At 34.4% G+C, this 18,273-nt stretch overlaps 1 protein-coding gene across 6 annotated transcripts in view; it reads left to right on the forward strand.

Moving 5' to 3' along the window:
* slc12a5a (solute carrier family 12 member 5a) overlaps window positions 1-15,505 on the forward strand; it is a 179,378-nt gene extending 163,873 nt beyond the window's left edge. For 3 of the 6 annotated variants that reach the window (XM_082136337.1, XM_082136340.1, XM_082136342.1), the window contains 8 exons: window positions 3,475-3,644; window positions 3,742-3,873; window positions 5,725-5,832; window positions 6,668-6,793; window positions 9,139-9,356; window positions 9,445-9,459; window positions 9,551-9,684; window positions 12,241-15,505. In XM_082136337.1, coding sequence (XP_081992463.1) covers window positions 3,475-3,644; window positions 3,742-3,873; window positions 5,725-5,832; window positions 6,668-6,793; window positions 9,139-9,356; window positions 9,445-9,459; window positions 9,551-9,684; window positions 12,241-12,332 — 995 coding nt within the window. In that variant the 3' untranslated portion in view covers window positions 12,333-15,505. The remainder of the gene's footprint in view (window positions 1-3,474; window positions 3,645-3,741; window positions 3,874-5,724; window positions 5,833-6,667; window positions 6,794-9,138; window positions 9,357-9,444; window positions 9,460-9,550; window positions 9,685-12,240) is intronic. The other 3 variants (XM_082136339.1, XM_082136338.1, XM_082136341.1) reach the window with 3 other exon arrangements.
* The last annotated feature ends 2,768 nt before the right edge of the window (window positions 15,506-18,273 follow it).

Here is an 18,273-nt window from a genome sequence, read left to right on the forward strand (position 1 = left end):
TGAGGGGCAGAAGCACCATTTCCTGTGAATTAAATATAAAAATATACAGTACAGGCCAAAAGTTGGGAAACATTACTATTTTTAATGTTTTTGAAAGAAGTTTCTTCTGCTCATCAAGCCTGCATTTATTTGATCAAAAATACAGAATTTTTTTTTTATATATTGTGATATATTATTACAATTTAAAATAATTGGTTTCAATTTATTATACTTTAAATGATCATTTATTTCTGTGATGCAAAGCTGAATTTTCAGGATCATTACTCCAGTCTATCACATGATCCTTTAGAAATCATTCTAATATGATGATTCATTATCAAAGTTGGAAACAGTTCTGCTGCTTAATATTTTTTCATAATCTGTGATACTTTTTTAGGATACTTTGATGAATAAAAAGTAAACAAAAAAAAAACAAAAAAAAAAAGAAGCTAATGTTTTAAAAATAGAAATCTTTTGTAACAACAATATACACTATTTTTAATTTTTTTTCTTTCTTTTTTTGAAATAAATCAATACTTTTATTCAGCAAGGATGTGTTAAATTGATAAAAAGTGATAGTAAAGAAGATTTATATTATTAGAAAATATTTTTTTATTTTGAATAAATGCAGTTCTTTTTAACCTTTTATTCATCAAATATATTAGGCAGCAGAACTGTGTCCAACACTCATAATAAATCAGAATATTAGAATTATTTCTAAAGGATCATGTGATAGACTGGAGTAATGATCCTGAAAATTCAGCTTTCATCACATAAATGATAAATAAATGATAATTTAAAGTATAATAAATTGAAAACCAATTATTTTAAATTGTAATAATATATCACAATATTATATTTTTTTTCTGTATTTTTGATCAAATAAATGCAGGCTTGATGAGCAGAAGAAACTTCTTTCAAAAACATTAAAAATAGTAATGTTTCCAAACTTTTGGCCTGTACTGTATAAATGCAATAACATTAATTATAGTTAATTAAATAAAATATAATATGTTTATACAATATAATCAAGCACCCACAATGAAAAAAATGATTTGTTGAAATTAATTAAAAAAATTATCGTAAGTGGTTGCATTCAATTGATTTTATCTACATTTAAACAAATGCATTAAGTTGAACTAAAATTGATTAATTTCAAAAAAAAAAAATTTTCAGTGCAATTAAGCATAATTGCTTCCTATTGCAAGGAAGAATCACACATGACATCTCTTTGATTGCTCAATCGTTTATCTTAGTGTGTGTTCACACTCGGCATGTTTGGTTGGATTAAAACAAACCCTGGTGCGATTGCTCTGTTAGTGCGGTTCAGTTGAATAAGTGTGAACGCTGCCATCCGAACCAAACAAGCTGATAAGATGAGTCTCGGTCCGCTTCCAAACCACTCTGGCGCGGTTCGAATTAAATATGAACACAACATGGACCAGAGACATGTAAACGAACCAAAAACAGGACATGATGCCACAAGATGCGCCACTAAAAAGGACAGAATGCTGAAATATATCTGTTTTTTTCTCGTCATAGTGGCGAAGTTTCCCATCACAGTTCAGTACAGGCATCAGAACCACGTCTCCTCACTGCAGATCTGTGTGTGTGTGTGTGTGTGTGTGTGTGTGTGTGTGTGTGTGTGTGTGTGTGTGTGTGTTGTCTTTACACACTTTATAAGCTCTTCATGAGTTCTCAGCTGGTCAGAATGCCATCATATGTAGCTACGCACATACAACTAGCGCATTTATCCCAGAACACAGGATTGATGTATATATATATCGTGAAATATACATCATAAAAAGCCGACCAATCAGGTTGTGAACATATCCCTATGCCTTTAGGTTCGGTGTTTAAAATGCCAATGTGAACGCTAAGTGAACGAGAACTAAATGTTTTTGTTGTTGTTGTTGTTTTGTTTTTTCTGGAACTAAGCGAACCGAACTACCAGTGTGAACACACCCTAAAACATCAAATCAAGTAAAAGGATAGTAAATGGCGACTTATAAAAAGAATCCAGTAATCAGTAAAGACTGGAGTTCTTCTCAATCTGTGCTCAGATTTGCCAAGATAACAAAGTCTGCAATCAAAAGTCAGAGATCTGAATATGGACTCAAAGACTTATCATCAAATCATCTGTTACTGTATGACAGCTATTGACTCATTTGTGTCTATTTGTATAGACCTTCCTAAACTATTAAAGGAAACACATCTGAGACAAAAATGACAGATAAATCATAACTGAGCAGTATCATTTTTCTGGCTTTGTGAGATTGAATGTACTCATCTGGAATCAGTGTGTACGGCTTTAGCTCACTGGTTTGCGCTGTGGCAGCTGTGTTAAATTCATTACATCATATGTGTAAGTGCGAGTGTGTTCAGTGTTATTGCAATTAAACTGTGAGACCAGACAGAGCAGGTGCAGCTTCACGTCTGACACCACAGATGAGTGACGCTTTCATTGGGAAGAGATCCGAAAATACTTACAGAAGTAGTGTGCTGCTGAATACAAGTGTTAGAAGAACTGTTTCATTATCAGATGCTTTATTTCAGGTGTTGAACATTTTACTAAAGATTCAGCCAGAAAATTAAATATATATAAATATAAAAAAAAAAATTTATTTATTGTATCATATTTATTTACATTGTATTATATTTACATATGCTATATTTTATTAAGTACAGTTATTATTTTAATTGTTATTCAGTTATTCTTACAATATACATATATTTATAAATATAAACATATTTATATTTATATATTTGTATAATTTAAATATATTTAAATATACAGATGCTTGTTACATTTTATTTTTAAGTGCAGTTATTATTTTAATTATATTATTCAGTTATATTATTATTTATATCTCAGTATACAAATAGTTTATATTTATAAAAATATATTACATAGATTTTATATTATTATTAATATTAAATTGATTTATATGTACAGATATTTAGTTATATTTACAATTATAATAGTTATTCTTTCAAAGGTAAGTCCAAAAAATAATCATAATTGTATTGTCAAAATTGTATTACAAAAAAATACCAATTACATTTGTTTTACTTTGTTAAAAATATCTCTTGGGCTTATTGTAGGGCTAATTGCAATAAATATTTTTTATTTTTTATTTTTTTAAGTATCACCATTAAAGAACTTTTCTGTTTACTCTTGATCAATGATGGAAAATTAGTCTGTATATCCATTTAATTAAATACAATTTCATACATTTCATAAAATATATTTTACTACATAATATTAAATATTTTTTTAATTATAAGTGCTTCATTTTCTGTTTGTATTTGGAACTTCACAGACATAAAAACAAAACGCTCAGATTATGCATAACAAATGAATAAGTCTGACATCAGAGCAAAAACAGCTTCAAATGAATGAAACACCTAAAAAACTAAAGTTCAAACAACAAAAGTTCAACCAAAAAAAATGCTCAAGTGTCAATAATAAATATAAAAGTGTCTTCATTACAGAGTTGGTAAGAGAAACCACCGCTGCCAGTAAAGCCCTGCTGGTTCCCAAGAACATCTCGGCCTTCCCATCGAATGGAGAGCGTTTCACAGAGGGTCACATCGACGTCTGGTGGATCGTTCATGATGGAGGCATGCTAATGCTGCTACCCTTCCTCCTCCGCCAGCACAAGGTCTCTTCTTTTCAGAAGAATCATGATCATATCATACAGCGGTTGTTTGCAGCTCACATGGTGACCATTGTTGACCTCTGTGGATGATGTTCTGTAGGTTTGGAGGAAGTGCAAGATGCGCATCTTCACTGTGGCCCAGATGGACGACAACAGCATCCAGATGAAGAAAGATCTGACAACCTTCCTGTATCACCTGCGCATCGACGCCGCAGTGGAAGTGGTGGAGATGGTAATCAATTGCATTCTGCGATATCGCATAAGAAACACTAGATAGAGACCAAGATGTGCTTAAATTCTAAAAATTTGCATAAAAATAAGAAAATATGGAAGCTTGTTTCTTAAAAAAGTAAAAAAGTAAGAATTGCTAGATATAAACTCACAATTACGAGAAAAAGTAAGAATTGCGAGATATAAACTCACAATTGCGAGAAAAAAGTAAGAATAGCGAGATGTAAACTCACGATTGTGAGAAAAAAGTAAGAATAGTGAGATATAAACTCACAATTGCAAGAAAAAAGTAAGAATTGCTAGATATAAACTCACAATTACGAGAAAAAGTTAGAATTGCGAGATATAAACTCACAATTGCGAGAAAAAAGTAAGAATAGCGAGATATAAACTCACGATTGTGAGAAAAAAGTAAGTATTGCGAGATATAAACTCACAATTGCGAGAAAAAAGTAAGTATTGCGAGATATAAACTCACAATTACGAGAAAAAGTTAGAATTGCGAGATATAAACTCACAATTACGAGAAAAAAGTAAGAATAGCGAGATATAAACTCACAATTGCGAGAAAAAAGTAAGAATAGCGAGATATAAACTCACAATTGCGAGAAAAAAGTAAGTATTGCGAGATATAAACTCACAATTACGAGAAAAAGTAAGAATTGCGAAATATAAACTCACAATTGCGAGAAAAAAGTAAGAATTGCTAGATATAAACTCACAATTACGAGAAAAAGTAAGGATTGCGAGATATAAACTCACAATTACGAGAAAAAGTAAGAATTGCTAGATATAAACTCACAATTATGAGAAAAAGTAAGAATTGCGAAATATAAACTCACGATTGCGAGAAAAAAGTAAGAATAGTGAGATATAAACTCACAATTGCGAGAAAAAAGTAAGAATTGCGAGATATAAACTCACAATTACGAGAAAAAGTAAGGATTGCGAGATATAAACTCACAATTGCGAGAAAAAAGTAAGAATTGCTAGATATAAACTCACAATTACGAGAAAAAGTAAGAATTGCGAAATATAAACTCACGATTGCGAGAAAAAAAGTAAGAATTGCGAGATATGAACTCATAATTACGAGAAAAAGTAAGGATTGCGAGATATAAACTCACAATTGCGAGAAAAAAGTAAGAATTGCTAGATATAAACTCAAAATTACGAGAAAAAGTCAGAATTGCAAGATATAAACTCACAATCACGAGAAAGAAGAAAGAATTGCGAGATATGAACTCACGATTGCAAAAAAAGTATAAATTGCAAGATATAAACTCACGATTGCGAGAAAAAAGTAAGAATTGCTAGATATAAACTCATAATTACGAGAAAAAGTAAGGATTGCGAGATATAAACTCACAATTGCGAGAAAAAAGTAAGAATTGCTAGATATAAACTCAAAATTACGAGAAAAAGTCAGAATTGCGAGATATAAACTCACAATCACGAGAAAGAAGTAAGAATTGCGAGATATGAACTCACAATTACGAGAAAAAGTAAGAATTGCGAAATATAAACTCACGATTGCGAGAAAAAAGTAAGAATTGCGAGATATAAACTCAAAATTACGAGAAAAAGTCAGAATTGCGAGATATAAACTCACAATGACGAGAAAGAAGTAAGAATTGCGAGATATGAACTCACAATTGCAAAAAAAAGTATGAATTGCAAGATATAAATTCGCAATTGCAAATTTTCTTTTACATTGTTTTGGAGTAGTTGGAGCAGAAGATGAAAAAGTGTTTATATTGGGGTCAGCTATTCCTTTATGAAACTCTGTATCTCTATGTAAAAACTCTATGTAACTCTATTGAAAGCTATTATTGCATCTCTCTCTCCTCAGCACGACAGTGATATCTCAGCGTACACGTATGAGAAAACCCTGGTGATGGAGCAGCGATCTCAGATCCTGAAGCAGATCAACCTCACCAAGACTGAGCGGGAACGGGAGGTAGACGTCCATCCTCAACACTTTCACCTGTGATCGCTTGTAACAGAAAACCATACTTTATTCTATGTTCAATTTCATTTAGACCAAGGATTCCTAAACATTTTCTTGTCAATCTTTGACCTAAATTATTTACTTGATGTCCTCCTGAGATTTTTAAGCTAATATTTTAATAATTTAACAACATATTCTCATGTTTACGGTTCTCTGATGACGGTTAATGGTCACATGACATACAGGTACACTAAATATTGAATCTTTTTTTGGTAAGTGTTATTTTTTGATTGCTTTTATTTTTAATTTATTTTAATTTTTTATTAATTATTTTATTCATCCTTATTATTTATAATGAATTGCAATGCTCTACAGTTTGAACTTCAGCCAATGAAATCCATTTCACTGTAAAATGTAATTGTCCATAATTATAATAATTGATCATCAATCCTGTATTCATCTCAGCGATATTCTTCACATGTGATGCTTTACAGCCTTTTATAGTCAGAACAATGAGGACATTATGATTAAACATGTTGCTTTACAAAGTTTGTGCATCAAAGTTAATTTAATGAAAAGAAAATTACTTTTAAATATGGAAATGTTTTGAGTATTTTTTTTATTAAATATTTTTGCTGGATACTTTTAATTCTAAACAGTAAAAATACTTTAACTTAAGTATTACTCTGTACTTTATGCAGATGAGGGGAACATCACATTTACATAATACTATTACTTTGCAGTATAGGAATGCAGTTGTTAATATGTGTAATGAAGGCTGGTTATGCGTGACATCACTGCTGGTGGGCGGGGCCTCATCTCAGGAATCTTCTCCATGTTTCAGATCCAGAGCATCACTGACAGCTCTCGCGGGTCGATCCGTCGTAAGAACCCGGCCGCGGTCACGACCCAGCTCAGTGTGACGGAGGAACCGGCGGCCAGCAGCAAAGAGGAGAAACCAGAGGAGGAGGTACAGCATGAGGAGCCAATGCTCATGTCATTCTGTGCTTGTAATCTTCAGATATCTGAGTTAATGAATGACTTTACAGGTTTCATCTTACATGGCAATAGCAGCCACGTCTCATGTGTTGATCATGCTGTGATCTGAACTTGATTGTTTGTCTGATATCTCTGCAGTTCAGAGTAATGGACACGGCAGAATCCATCAATCTCTCTCTCTCTCTCTGTCTCTCTCTCTCTCTCTCTCTCTCTCTCTCTGTCTCTGTCTCTCTCTCTCAAAAGTTATTTTATATATTGTAAATGTTTTATTTATTAGAAAAGCCATATTAATGATTTAATGGTGTAATTCATTGTTTTTAATATTTATTTATTTATTTTTTGAAAGAAAATTAAATCATTATTATAATTATAATTAAAACAATTAGCAATTCATAGATGCCACCGACGTCACAACAAATAGAACGCCGCCATATTTGCGACCGACTCGCCCGGTATGGCCGCCCAAACTGCCCATTTGAATGAGAGAGAGAGACAGAGATACCTGGAGAAAAATTATATTTTAGGCTCCGATCCTTATTTGTTACCCCCAGTTTTCTTTAGTCCATTATTATCTGCCCCAGACTTGCCCCAATTGGCCTTTCATGATATAGAAATACTTAAGTCATAGAGCTTCATGGCGCGCGTTCATGAGAGTCGAGGCGATGTCATGAATGAATCTATGAATCTGCAGCTGTTCAGCATGAATGAATATATCTAATCCGTCCATCAGCACAGCCAGAGACATCAGCCGAATATGATCAAATACTGCCATATCTGTCCGAAAGAACAGATGTTCAATTACAGAGAGAAGGTTTAATACACACAAATATCGAAATGAAAGAATCTTTCGAGTCGAATCTTTTTGAATGATTCACTCACGATTCGGCTGCGATTAAAAGCTATCAAGAGGTAAGGTCATCAGTGATTATAATATAACGACTTAAATTGCAGTTTGTTCGTCACATAAAGCTATCATATGAATAAATAACTATATTAATATAACGGACGAGTCGTATTAGATCACTTTTATGATACTTTTGTGATGTTTTTTTGTCTTTTATTATTATTTTTTTTTTTGCGTGACAGCCCCCAGTAGGCTAACGTTACTCATTCACTTTCATTACATCGACAAGAAGAGTCTCCATTAGGCTACATATTCAAAAATGTCCCTTTGTCTTCCACGGAAAGTAAACTTAAGGGTTTGCACATGAAGGTGAGTAAATGACGGCAGAATTATCATTTTTGGAAGAACTAGTCCTTTAATATGCATTTCAAGGATGATATTATGCATCGTCTGCAGAGCTAACGTTACTTACACAAAATAACATCTAAAGCGCATGTGACGAAGACAATATCTTTATGAACTTCAGAAAAATATTTCTTAGATTTAGGTAGGTATTAACTAACAGACAGACAAACAGTTATATTCAAAACAACCCCAAATCTTACTAACTTACCATGATAAAGTGCATTTAAACAGATCCAACAATAAAATGAAGACAAAACATTATCTGTCGATATCTGTCTGTATAATGTTGGCCACTGAGAGTATAATGGAAATATAATTAACCACAAACCAACATGAGACTTCAAGTCTTTTAAATAAATGATTCTCTCTTCTTTTGGTATAGAATAAAATACCAGTTCAGGGTTCCTCTTTAGGCTGTTGTTGCAGCCAACTGCACAACATATTGCAGGCATTACTGAGACCGGCGGTCGCAAAGATGGCGGCGCAAAGCTACAGTGACGTCATGTGAATCGAATGAATAAACAATTAAAACAAATTTTTTTTTTTTTTACTTTTAATTATTATAGCTGTAATAAATAAATTATTGGAATTTTATTTTTAACTTGTCTTTTAATTTCATTCTAAAAACCAAACCAAAACAAATAAGTATAATTAAAATGGAATACTTTTTTTAATTATCTGATTATTTTTTTTACTATTTAATTTAATTGGATCATTATTTTCATTATTTCATTATTATCATTAATTATAAATCATAGTCATTTTCATTGTCATCATAATCTCATTTTTATTGTACTTATTTAATTTAATTGTTTTGCTATTTATTATTTTATTTTATAATTATGTATTATTTATTATTATCATTCATTATAAAGCATAGTCATTTTCATTGTATTGTAATATTTATTTAATTATTTATTTTAATTGAATATGTTTTGATTTATAATTTAAAAAATCTACATTTATTTAAAATCTTTTAATCTCCGAGCATTAACAGTTGTATCTTTTCCTTTTCTTTTGCCCTGACATTCTCCATATGTGCGTATGTGCCGGTCCTGCCCTCTCAGTCTGTCCCTGTGTCCCCGTCCCAACAGGAACAGCTCATTCATGACAAGAGCACCAACCCGCCCACCCCGGCCACTCCTCAGTCCCCCAGCGCGGACGCCGAGACCCCCGGCACGACCGTTCAGATGACATGGACTGAAGCCAAGTGTGATGGAGAGAAGGCCAAACCTGTAGGAGCCACCACACCAGAGGCCATCAAAGACCTCTTCAACATGAAACCGTGAGTCCCGCAAAGGCTTAAACCTGCACTCAGTTTTGCATTGCACACTTTTACACTCGTCTTTCTGTCTTTCTTTGTCATGCCACAGAGAGTGGGAAAACCTGTGAGTATAGATGCACCTCTGACTGCGATACACATGCTAACACTCACTGATGTTGATGAATGTTTGTGAGCTTATCATCAATTGTTTTCAGAAACCAGTCCAACGTGAGGCGCATGCACACTGCTCTCAGACTCAATGAAGTCATCATTAAGAAGTCCCAGGAGGCCAAACTAGTCCTGCTCAACATGCCCGGACCACCCAAAAACAGAAGCGGCGACGAGAACTGTATCCTGATAAATGCTGTGATCATTATTATTAGGGCTGCACGATATTGAAGAAAAATGCGATATCCGAAAACTCATTAAATAATGTGATATTCGATATGTGATACGATAATGCTTAAAGTGTGTAAAATAAACGTAAATTTTCTTTTAAATATATTTAGATTAATTTCACATTCTTTTTGTGACGAGAAAGTATCCCTACGACTTCTGACAGTGAACATCAGTGTTTTACTGTAGTATAAGAAGTGTTATTTTAACATCAGTGTAAACCACAGGGTTTAGGGGTTCAGGTTATCCTGCATTAGGGTTATTAAACAACAGAAACTGAATAATCAAATGTAAAATTAAAACACAGCTTAGTTTTCACTCTACGAATTAAATATTTATACTGATTCTTATTAAAGCTACAAAAGCTATTCAGCCGAGAGCAGTGAGTGATTTTCTCTTTGTCTTTTGTTCATGACCGCAGTTATTGCAAGCCGTTGCGATATGCATATCAAGATATATACATTTGCGATATTTCGATATATTGTGCAGCTCTAATTATTATTCATTTCTATTCCATTTTGGTGGGATCTGTGTTAGGCCCTCTGTTATTCTCAATATATATGATGCCACTTGGAAATATTATAAGGAAACATGGAATTAGTTTCCATTGTTATGCTGATGACACTCAAATATATATTTCATCACGGCCGGATGAAAACGCTAAATTTTCCAAATTGACAGAGTGTGTTAAAGATATAAAAGATTGGATGACGCGTAATTTTCTTTTATTAAATCCAGACAAGACAGAGGTAATACTTATCGGTTCAAAAAACCGCCCACAAAACCTCGCACAATACAACTTTAACATCATAGGATGTCCTGTTACTTTATCCTCTACAGTAAAAGACCTGGGTGTTATACTCGATTGCAACCTGTCTTTTGAAAATCATATTTCATATGTTACAAAAACAGCCTTTTTCCACCTTAGAAACATTGCTAAGCTACGTAATATGCTATCAGTTTCTGATGCAGAAAAGTTAGTTCATGCATTCATGACCTCGAGACTGGATTACTGTAATGCCTTATTAGCTGGTTGTCCTGCATCCTCAATAAACAAGCTACAGTTAGTCCAAAATGCCGCCGCTAGAGTTCTTACAAGATCAAGAAAATATGATCATATAACACCGATTTTATCATCACTGCATTGGTTACCTATAAAGTTCCGTATTAATTACAAGGTATTGCTACTGACTTATAAAGCCCTAAACGGCTTAGCTCCAGTCTATTTAACGGATCTTCTATCGCCCTATAATCCATCGCGTTCTTTAAGATCACTAAATTCAAGGCTTTTGGTCATACCTAGGATATCCTGAACCACCAAAGGAGGGAGAGCATTCTCACATTTGGCTCCAAAACTCTGGAATAGTCTTCCTGATACTGTTCGTTGCTCAGACTCACTCTCCCAGTTTAAAACTAGATTAAAGTCGCATCTCTTCAGCCAGGCATTCATATAATCCTACAGTTCAAACTACAATCCGGCCTCTAGCTCATAAATGCCAGAGGAGAACTGGCCCCCGACTGAGCCTGGGTTCTCCCAAGGTTTTTTTTTTCTCCATTAGGTCACCTGATGGAGTTTTAGGACACCATTAGGTCACTTGATGGAGTTTTTCGGTTCCTTGCCACTGTTGCCTTTGGCTTGCTCAGTTGGGGATATTTTGGGGATATTTAATTTAATTTTATCAATCAATAAATTCCTCTTGAAACAAACTTTGTTGTATTATTTTAATTTAATACTGTGAAGCTGCTTTGATACAATCTGTATTGTGAAAAGCGCTATACAAATAAACTTGACTTGACTTGACTTAAAACAATTCTAAAGTCAAAAAGGAGCTTTTGTTTTTTAAAAGGTCTCATTGAGCGCATATGCATTATTGGATACAATGCAGATACACTACCTTTCAAAAGTTTGGGGTCAGGTTTTTTTTTATTATTATTATTTTTTTTAAATGTATTGATCAAAAGTGATAGTAAAGACATTTGTAATATTACAGTTTCCATTTTTTTTTAAATGCTGTTCTTTTGAACTTTCTATCCATCAAATAATCCTAAAGATTAATTTCCTCAGAAATATGAAACATCTCAACTGTTTTCAACATTGATAATAATCATAAATGTTTCTTGAGCAGCAAATCAGCATATTAGAATGATTTCTGAAGGATCATGTGACACTGAAGACTGGAGTAATGATGCTGAAAATTCAGCTTTGATCACAGGAAAAAAAATACATTTTAAAATATATTAAAATAGAAAACAATTATTTTGAATCGTAATAATATTCCACAATATTACTGTTTTACTGTATTTTTTTATCAAATATATGCAGCCTTGCTGAGCAGAAGAGACTTATTTCAAAGCATTAAAAAATATTTCCTCCCCCAAACATTTTTGAACAATAGTGTATTTCAGGAATACACATAATTTGCATACTGCGCACCATATTTACATACTGCAAAAGTAGTGTGTGTATCTTCTACAGCACCTCTCCTTTCCTTGACTCTCCATCAATCAGACATGGAATTCATGGAGGTTTTAACCGAAGGTCTCAACCGGGTCCTCCTTGTGCGCGGTGGAGGTCGCGAGGTCATCACCATCTACTCTTAAGAAACATGTCGACGTCACCCAACCCCATTTGCCCCCCCCATTCCCCAGTGTGACCCAAGCAATATCCCAGAATTCCCTTCAGTCAACCAGCTTCATTCGTTCTACTGGTCTGCCAAGCTCTCACTGGCCGAACATCGCTCTTGGCGCTACTCTCGTTCACACTTCACTGTTCAATGAAGTGCACTGTTGATGTCAGTGGGTATTTGTTCAATGCCCCCTCTGCTGTAGCTTTCCTGCATCATCTGTCAATCACTGCTCTCGCCCAATCAGAAGCAGCGGGTGGGTTGGGCTTGATTTGTTTGTGTTTTTATTTATTTGTTTTAAAGAAGAGGATGCAGGATGGGACATGCAACGTCAGCGAAGAAGGATTCGACGTTCAGAACTACGCCAGAGATGCTGTGAAATCTTTCTGCTCTGGTAAAGAAAGATCTCCTGATAACCTTGGGGAAAAGTGAACTCGATCCTATTGGTCTGCAGCTTCGTTAAATGTGAAAAGATTAATAATACGTTTATACAAAAAAAACTAAAACTAATGTGAACTGTGAAATGTGAAGTTTAAAGTCAACATGTTATCAAACTATCCATCTTATCGAATCTCTCGCCCATTTTTAAGATATCCTCCCGAGGTAAAATGGAAGTAAAATGGTTTGCGAACGGCATTTCACGTTGACTTTAAGCGGGTTCCTCTGCACAAAGACCTGTGTTTTCTGTATTTGTTTTGTCTCATCGACCTCCTCCATGTTTTCGGTCGTTCCTAGCTATTCCCCTGCCAAATACAGTCACAATATGTGCCAAAAACCAGGCTGGCAGGGTGTGCGACTCTCTGCTTGACAGCAAAGCGGCGAGCAAGAGTCTATCAGTGTAACCGACACTGTAATTAGCAAAAGAATGAGCTAAAAAAAAAAAAAAAGACAGAGAAAGAAAGAAAAAAAAAGTACTCAGCCACTACAAGTAGTGTACATAGCGCTATGTATAAGGCATTATAAAATATTGGTGTAGTATTTTTATTGTGAAATAACCGAAGATTCTGGTGAAAAAATGCTGTTGTCTTAAGGCCAACTCGCACAACACCATCACACGCCGACAGATTAAACCACGTCACTGCTCAGATAATCGAAATCCAGTTCAGCATGTCTAAATCCGACAGACGCCAGCACTGATCCGACATAACCCGACCGAGTGTGTGACGGTGTGGTGTGAGTTGGCCTTTACAGGGTCAGGGTGTTTTGTGCGGCTACAGGCTTCACTATGGCGGCTTGACGTGTACTACGGTACCGAACCTCCCCTTCCCAACAAGCACTCAACCTGCACTGACAGCCACTGTGTAACAAATGATTTAATGAGTCCGTGGATTCATTAAGTGTGCGTGTGTGTGTGTGTGTGAGTGTGTGTGAATTGCATCCTTGAGCGAATGAAAGTTGGCCATTTCTTTAGTTTTTTTCCCATTTTGCTATGAAAAAAAAACCTCTCTGTTTGTTGCATTTACAAATCTGTATAAATTAGCTATATCATAGATCTATATCGAACTTGGTGAGGCGCACGGAAATGTCACAGAGCTTTATATAGAGTATTATCGCATCTGATTGTATTGCCAAACTTTGATTTCACTCGTGCCATATGAATGAAAATGTGAAATTGCGAATAGAAACAAATATTAATGACATTGCCACTTTAAACACTAATGCTGCATTCACTTTATTAGTGACTGAGTTTCAGACTTTAAATTTCTTTAACAAATCATATTATATGATGGATCCGACTTTATATAAAAGCATCCAAAATGGCGGTGGCTTTAACAGTTTAAGCTCCATCTGAGATGTCATTTTGTGTTACTCTGCGGTTGCAGGAAGTGAATTTATATGATTTTGAAGAAGTAGATTGCTGTCATTATCAACAAAGCCACATATGGATCCATTTTGGCGTTGTGGGCTTTGCCATAGCAATGAATCATGTCTGAGTCCATAAACATTTCAGAACAGACTCTCAGTTGTCGCTTTGGTAATTACAGTAATTCCGATGCGACGTGAACGCAGCATTAGATTGAGCTGTTATGACACTAGTAAAGCATGATGGATCAAATGACATCCATAAATCTGAACTCTATGCAGTGCGACTGTAATGTATTAGCCAAATCACAAAACAGCGAGATGCAGAATTAACCAGAGATTATCCTCGGTCTTTATTTTGACCAGAGACAAATAGAGTTTAGATTAGTTTGTATTTTTGAGAGCATAATATATGTGAAATTGGGAAATCATATATTCATTGCATTATTTATTTTTGTAGAGATATAGGCTATTTTATAGTTGTTTTTTACAGAAATATCAACAACTGCATATATATATATATATATATATATATATATACACACACACATATATATATATATATATATATATACATACATACATACATATATATATATATATATATATATATATATATATATACATACATATATAATTAACTCGCTGGTAAGAAAGTATATACAGTAGTTTACAAAGATATTACAGATTATGTTATGTTTAGACATGGGGAAACCTCTCATAAGTAATGAATGCTGCTAGTGTATGAATAGATATGGATTGTTCGTGTACATAGAGCGAAAGAATAAATATTTAAAGGTATATTTACGAGGGGAGGGGTTTACGCTGAGTTTGCATAAACGACTTCAGCCTTATATAATCAGCTTTATCATGTTTTGTTTCTTTTAAATTTCCTCATTTCGTTGAACAGTGGTAATTTCAAGTGACAACAACGTTCACTGAATCTGAACAAAACGCAAAATGAGTATCGAAACGCCACATATTTTTTAACGAAGTACTGCCTGCGTAGACTGAGCCTCTGACGACGTTTCGACAATTAGTTTGCGCGAAGATGTTTTTGACGAACACTTAACGATATGTTTCATTTTACTCCTGTTTGCATGGTGTGTGTCGGACAAGTTTGATTTTCGTAATGTGAAAAGAGCAATTCCTGGAAAATTGTCAAGGCAGCTTTTTTAAATTGTTGCCACGATATCCAGGTCACGCGTAACGTTACACTTAGATTAGCGAGTTGTTTTTTGGCTTTGTATATAAAATCGCTCTTGAGACACTGTAGCTACAGGGTCGTCGTTCCCTGTTGTGTTTGATAGGACGCTTTTAGTACACAACTGAAAAAAAAATGCTCTACGAACTTTTTTTGTTTTTTAACGGTAATGTGCAATATTTACTTTGACGGGAAATGGTATGTATGGCGTATTTTTAGTTGCTAGTTCGCCCATGAGTCTGCTTCTCGTTGAATAGTCCTGAAACATGTAGTTCATCGGCGCGCTTCGTATGCTAGAGTGTGCGTCACATCTGTTCTATGGTGGCTGAGATAGAAATGCACTTTAAATACAAAGTTAACGTTATTTACGTCCAGTAACGATTGAGTTGCCAGAATCACGAGCATGCCAGATCCATTTCAGCGCTGACGCCTCTAGTGGCGAGAGTGTGTATCGCAGTAACATACTACCTGAACATTCAGATTTTATTATGCTGTAAAAAAAATTAACTAAAAAGTGCGTGTTTGCTGTTTATTTGGCATGAATTTCTAGCATTTCTTGTAATTTATTGAAAATTACAAAAATATACGTAGATGTAAAAAAAGAAAAGAAAAAGATATATTTCTAATACGAATCACTGAGTTGATGTGGTGACATTTCCCTCCCACTTTTCACCCCTTCACTGTTTCAAACCTACGAGCACTGTATCGATGTGATCACCGTATAAATATCGATTAAAGACTCTAAAGAAGCGCTTCCACTGCTGGGCTTGGCTCTATTCAAACTGACATTGGACACACACCACATTCACAGTCTATCTTTTTGCCTTTATTCACCATCTCACGATAAATGCCTGGCTTGTGTGTAGCAAAAATGAAATCAAGTGTTCTGTATTCCTTTGCCAAGGAATATCGAGGCGTTCGACACATCTCGGAAACAAAAAAAGGGCTCTGAATAACAGTTTTGAAGTTTGACCCGCGCCACTGGATGTTCTCCCAAAAAAAAAACTAAAACAATATGTGAATCTCGCTTTATTGTTTTAATCCTACGTTGTTGAAAATAAAGGTTGTTCGATGGTTCTTTAGTTTCAGCAAAGATCTTGCTATATGAAAAAGTTGGTATCGCAGGTTCTTCGGATCATTGGTTTGGTTTCTGGGTTCTTTTTCTTAAGAACAACAAGAGCTCAAAGGGATCTTTCACCCAAAAATGAAACATTTGTCATCATTTACTCCCCCTCCAAACCTGTATGAGTTTCTTCTGTTAAACACAAAAGAAGATATTTTGAAGAATGTTGATGACCAAACTGTTGATGATCCCCATTGACATCCATGGTATTTTTTTTCTACTCTGAAAGTCATTGGGGACCATCAACTGTTTGATTACCAACATTCTTCAAAATATCTTCTTTTGTGTTCAACAGAAGAAACTCATACAGGTTTTTTTCACAGGCAAATTTTTCATTTTTGGGTGTACGACCACTTTAAAATGGCACCAGACTGTAAAATCGAAACCTTTATTTTCAAGAGTTTAGTCCCATGGCGTTTTACCTCTGAGGTTTTTGCTTGATATTCCAGTAACTTTGGTGAAAACGAAACAGCTCTTCATGCATGTGAACGATGATAGGGTCCAAATGTATTGAAATCTGAATCTAAACCATCTGACGCAGTTGAAAATAGAGCCAGGACCCGGGTCCGTTGTCCTGTTCAACGCATGCACATTATCCTGAACAAGCTAATATAAATATATATAAATATTTAAATGTTTTGTGATATACAGTATTATGTTCACGCCGGTTTATTTCAGTTGTTTTGATTGTAAATGTGTTTTATTTTTTACCAGATGTTTGGTGTTCCTGTTGTGCACACTGATTTCTTTTAGTGTGAATGAATATTGATTGGTTAATGGGGTCTATTTTTACCATAGGTATTTTAGCCAAGACAAAGACCATTTTGCTTTTACTGCATTTGTTTATTTAAAGAACTGATTACCAAAGTTATTTATGTTATCCTGGATATGTGCAAACTGTCATTCTAAATGAATTAAAAAGAAACTCGAGGGTCTGTTATGTTAAGCTGTAAAATCATTATTATTTGCTCCAGTTTCTACTCATGCCTTAAATGCACAAATTGGCAGCTATATGTTAACGAATCTTCTAAAAGTGCAATGCCTATGGTTTATTAAATTTTTTTAAATCATGATTATATCAAGATTTGTACTTAAATTAAACTTCAATGACTATTTGCTACAATATTAAAAAAAATATATATATATATAGTGACTCCCCTACTAATTTGATTGGACCATTTCTTATATATTTATATTTATGTATATTTATGCTTTATTACAGCATGGCTGCAAGTTAGATATTGCTGAAGTAAACAATCTGAGACATCTATAAGTGGAATTAATAAACAAAATCATGCGTTGTCTCGGCTTTGCTTCTTCGAACGGCTGATTTGCAGGACATGCGAGAGTCGTCGACTTGTTCAGTGATTTTGCAAATGATATTGCAATTAATTCTAGATCAGAACATTAGTTTTACATGGAAAACGGCTGAATCCCTCAGGCTTGTTTTTGATTCATTTGAAATGAAAACATTTTGTATGAACATTTGAAAGGGAATGTAGTGGAGAAGAAATGATTTTCAGATCTTTCACAAGTAGAATTTTTTGTCTGTTTCGGGGTTTTACGGTCATATTGCCATGTAGTGTGTTCCTGTGTGTTTTTCAGTGGTGTGTGAGTGTGAGTGTGAGTGTGTGTGTGTGTGTGTGTACAGTGACGTACACACAGCAGATCTGGGACCACAGGCAAGGGTGGACGAGGGTCCTGTAAATATAGTGTTGAGGTGTTTATTTTCTGTGTCAGTGTAAGTTGGATATTTTAAAAAGATAAATAATGAGTATTCTCTATTGT

Source organism: Leuciscus leuciscus, assembly GCF_965113295.1.
Source record: "Leuciscus leuciscus genome assembly, chromosome: 14".
NCBI lineage: Eukaryota > Metazoa > Chordata > Actinopteri > Cypriniformes > Leuciscidae > Leuciscus > Leuciscus leuciscus.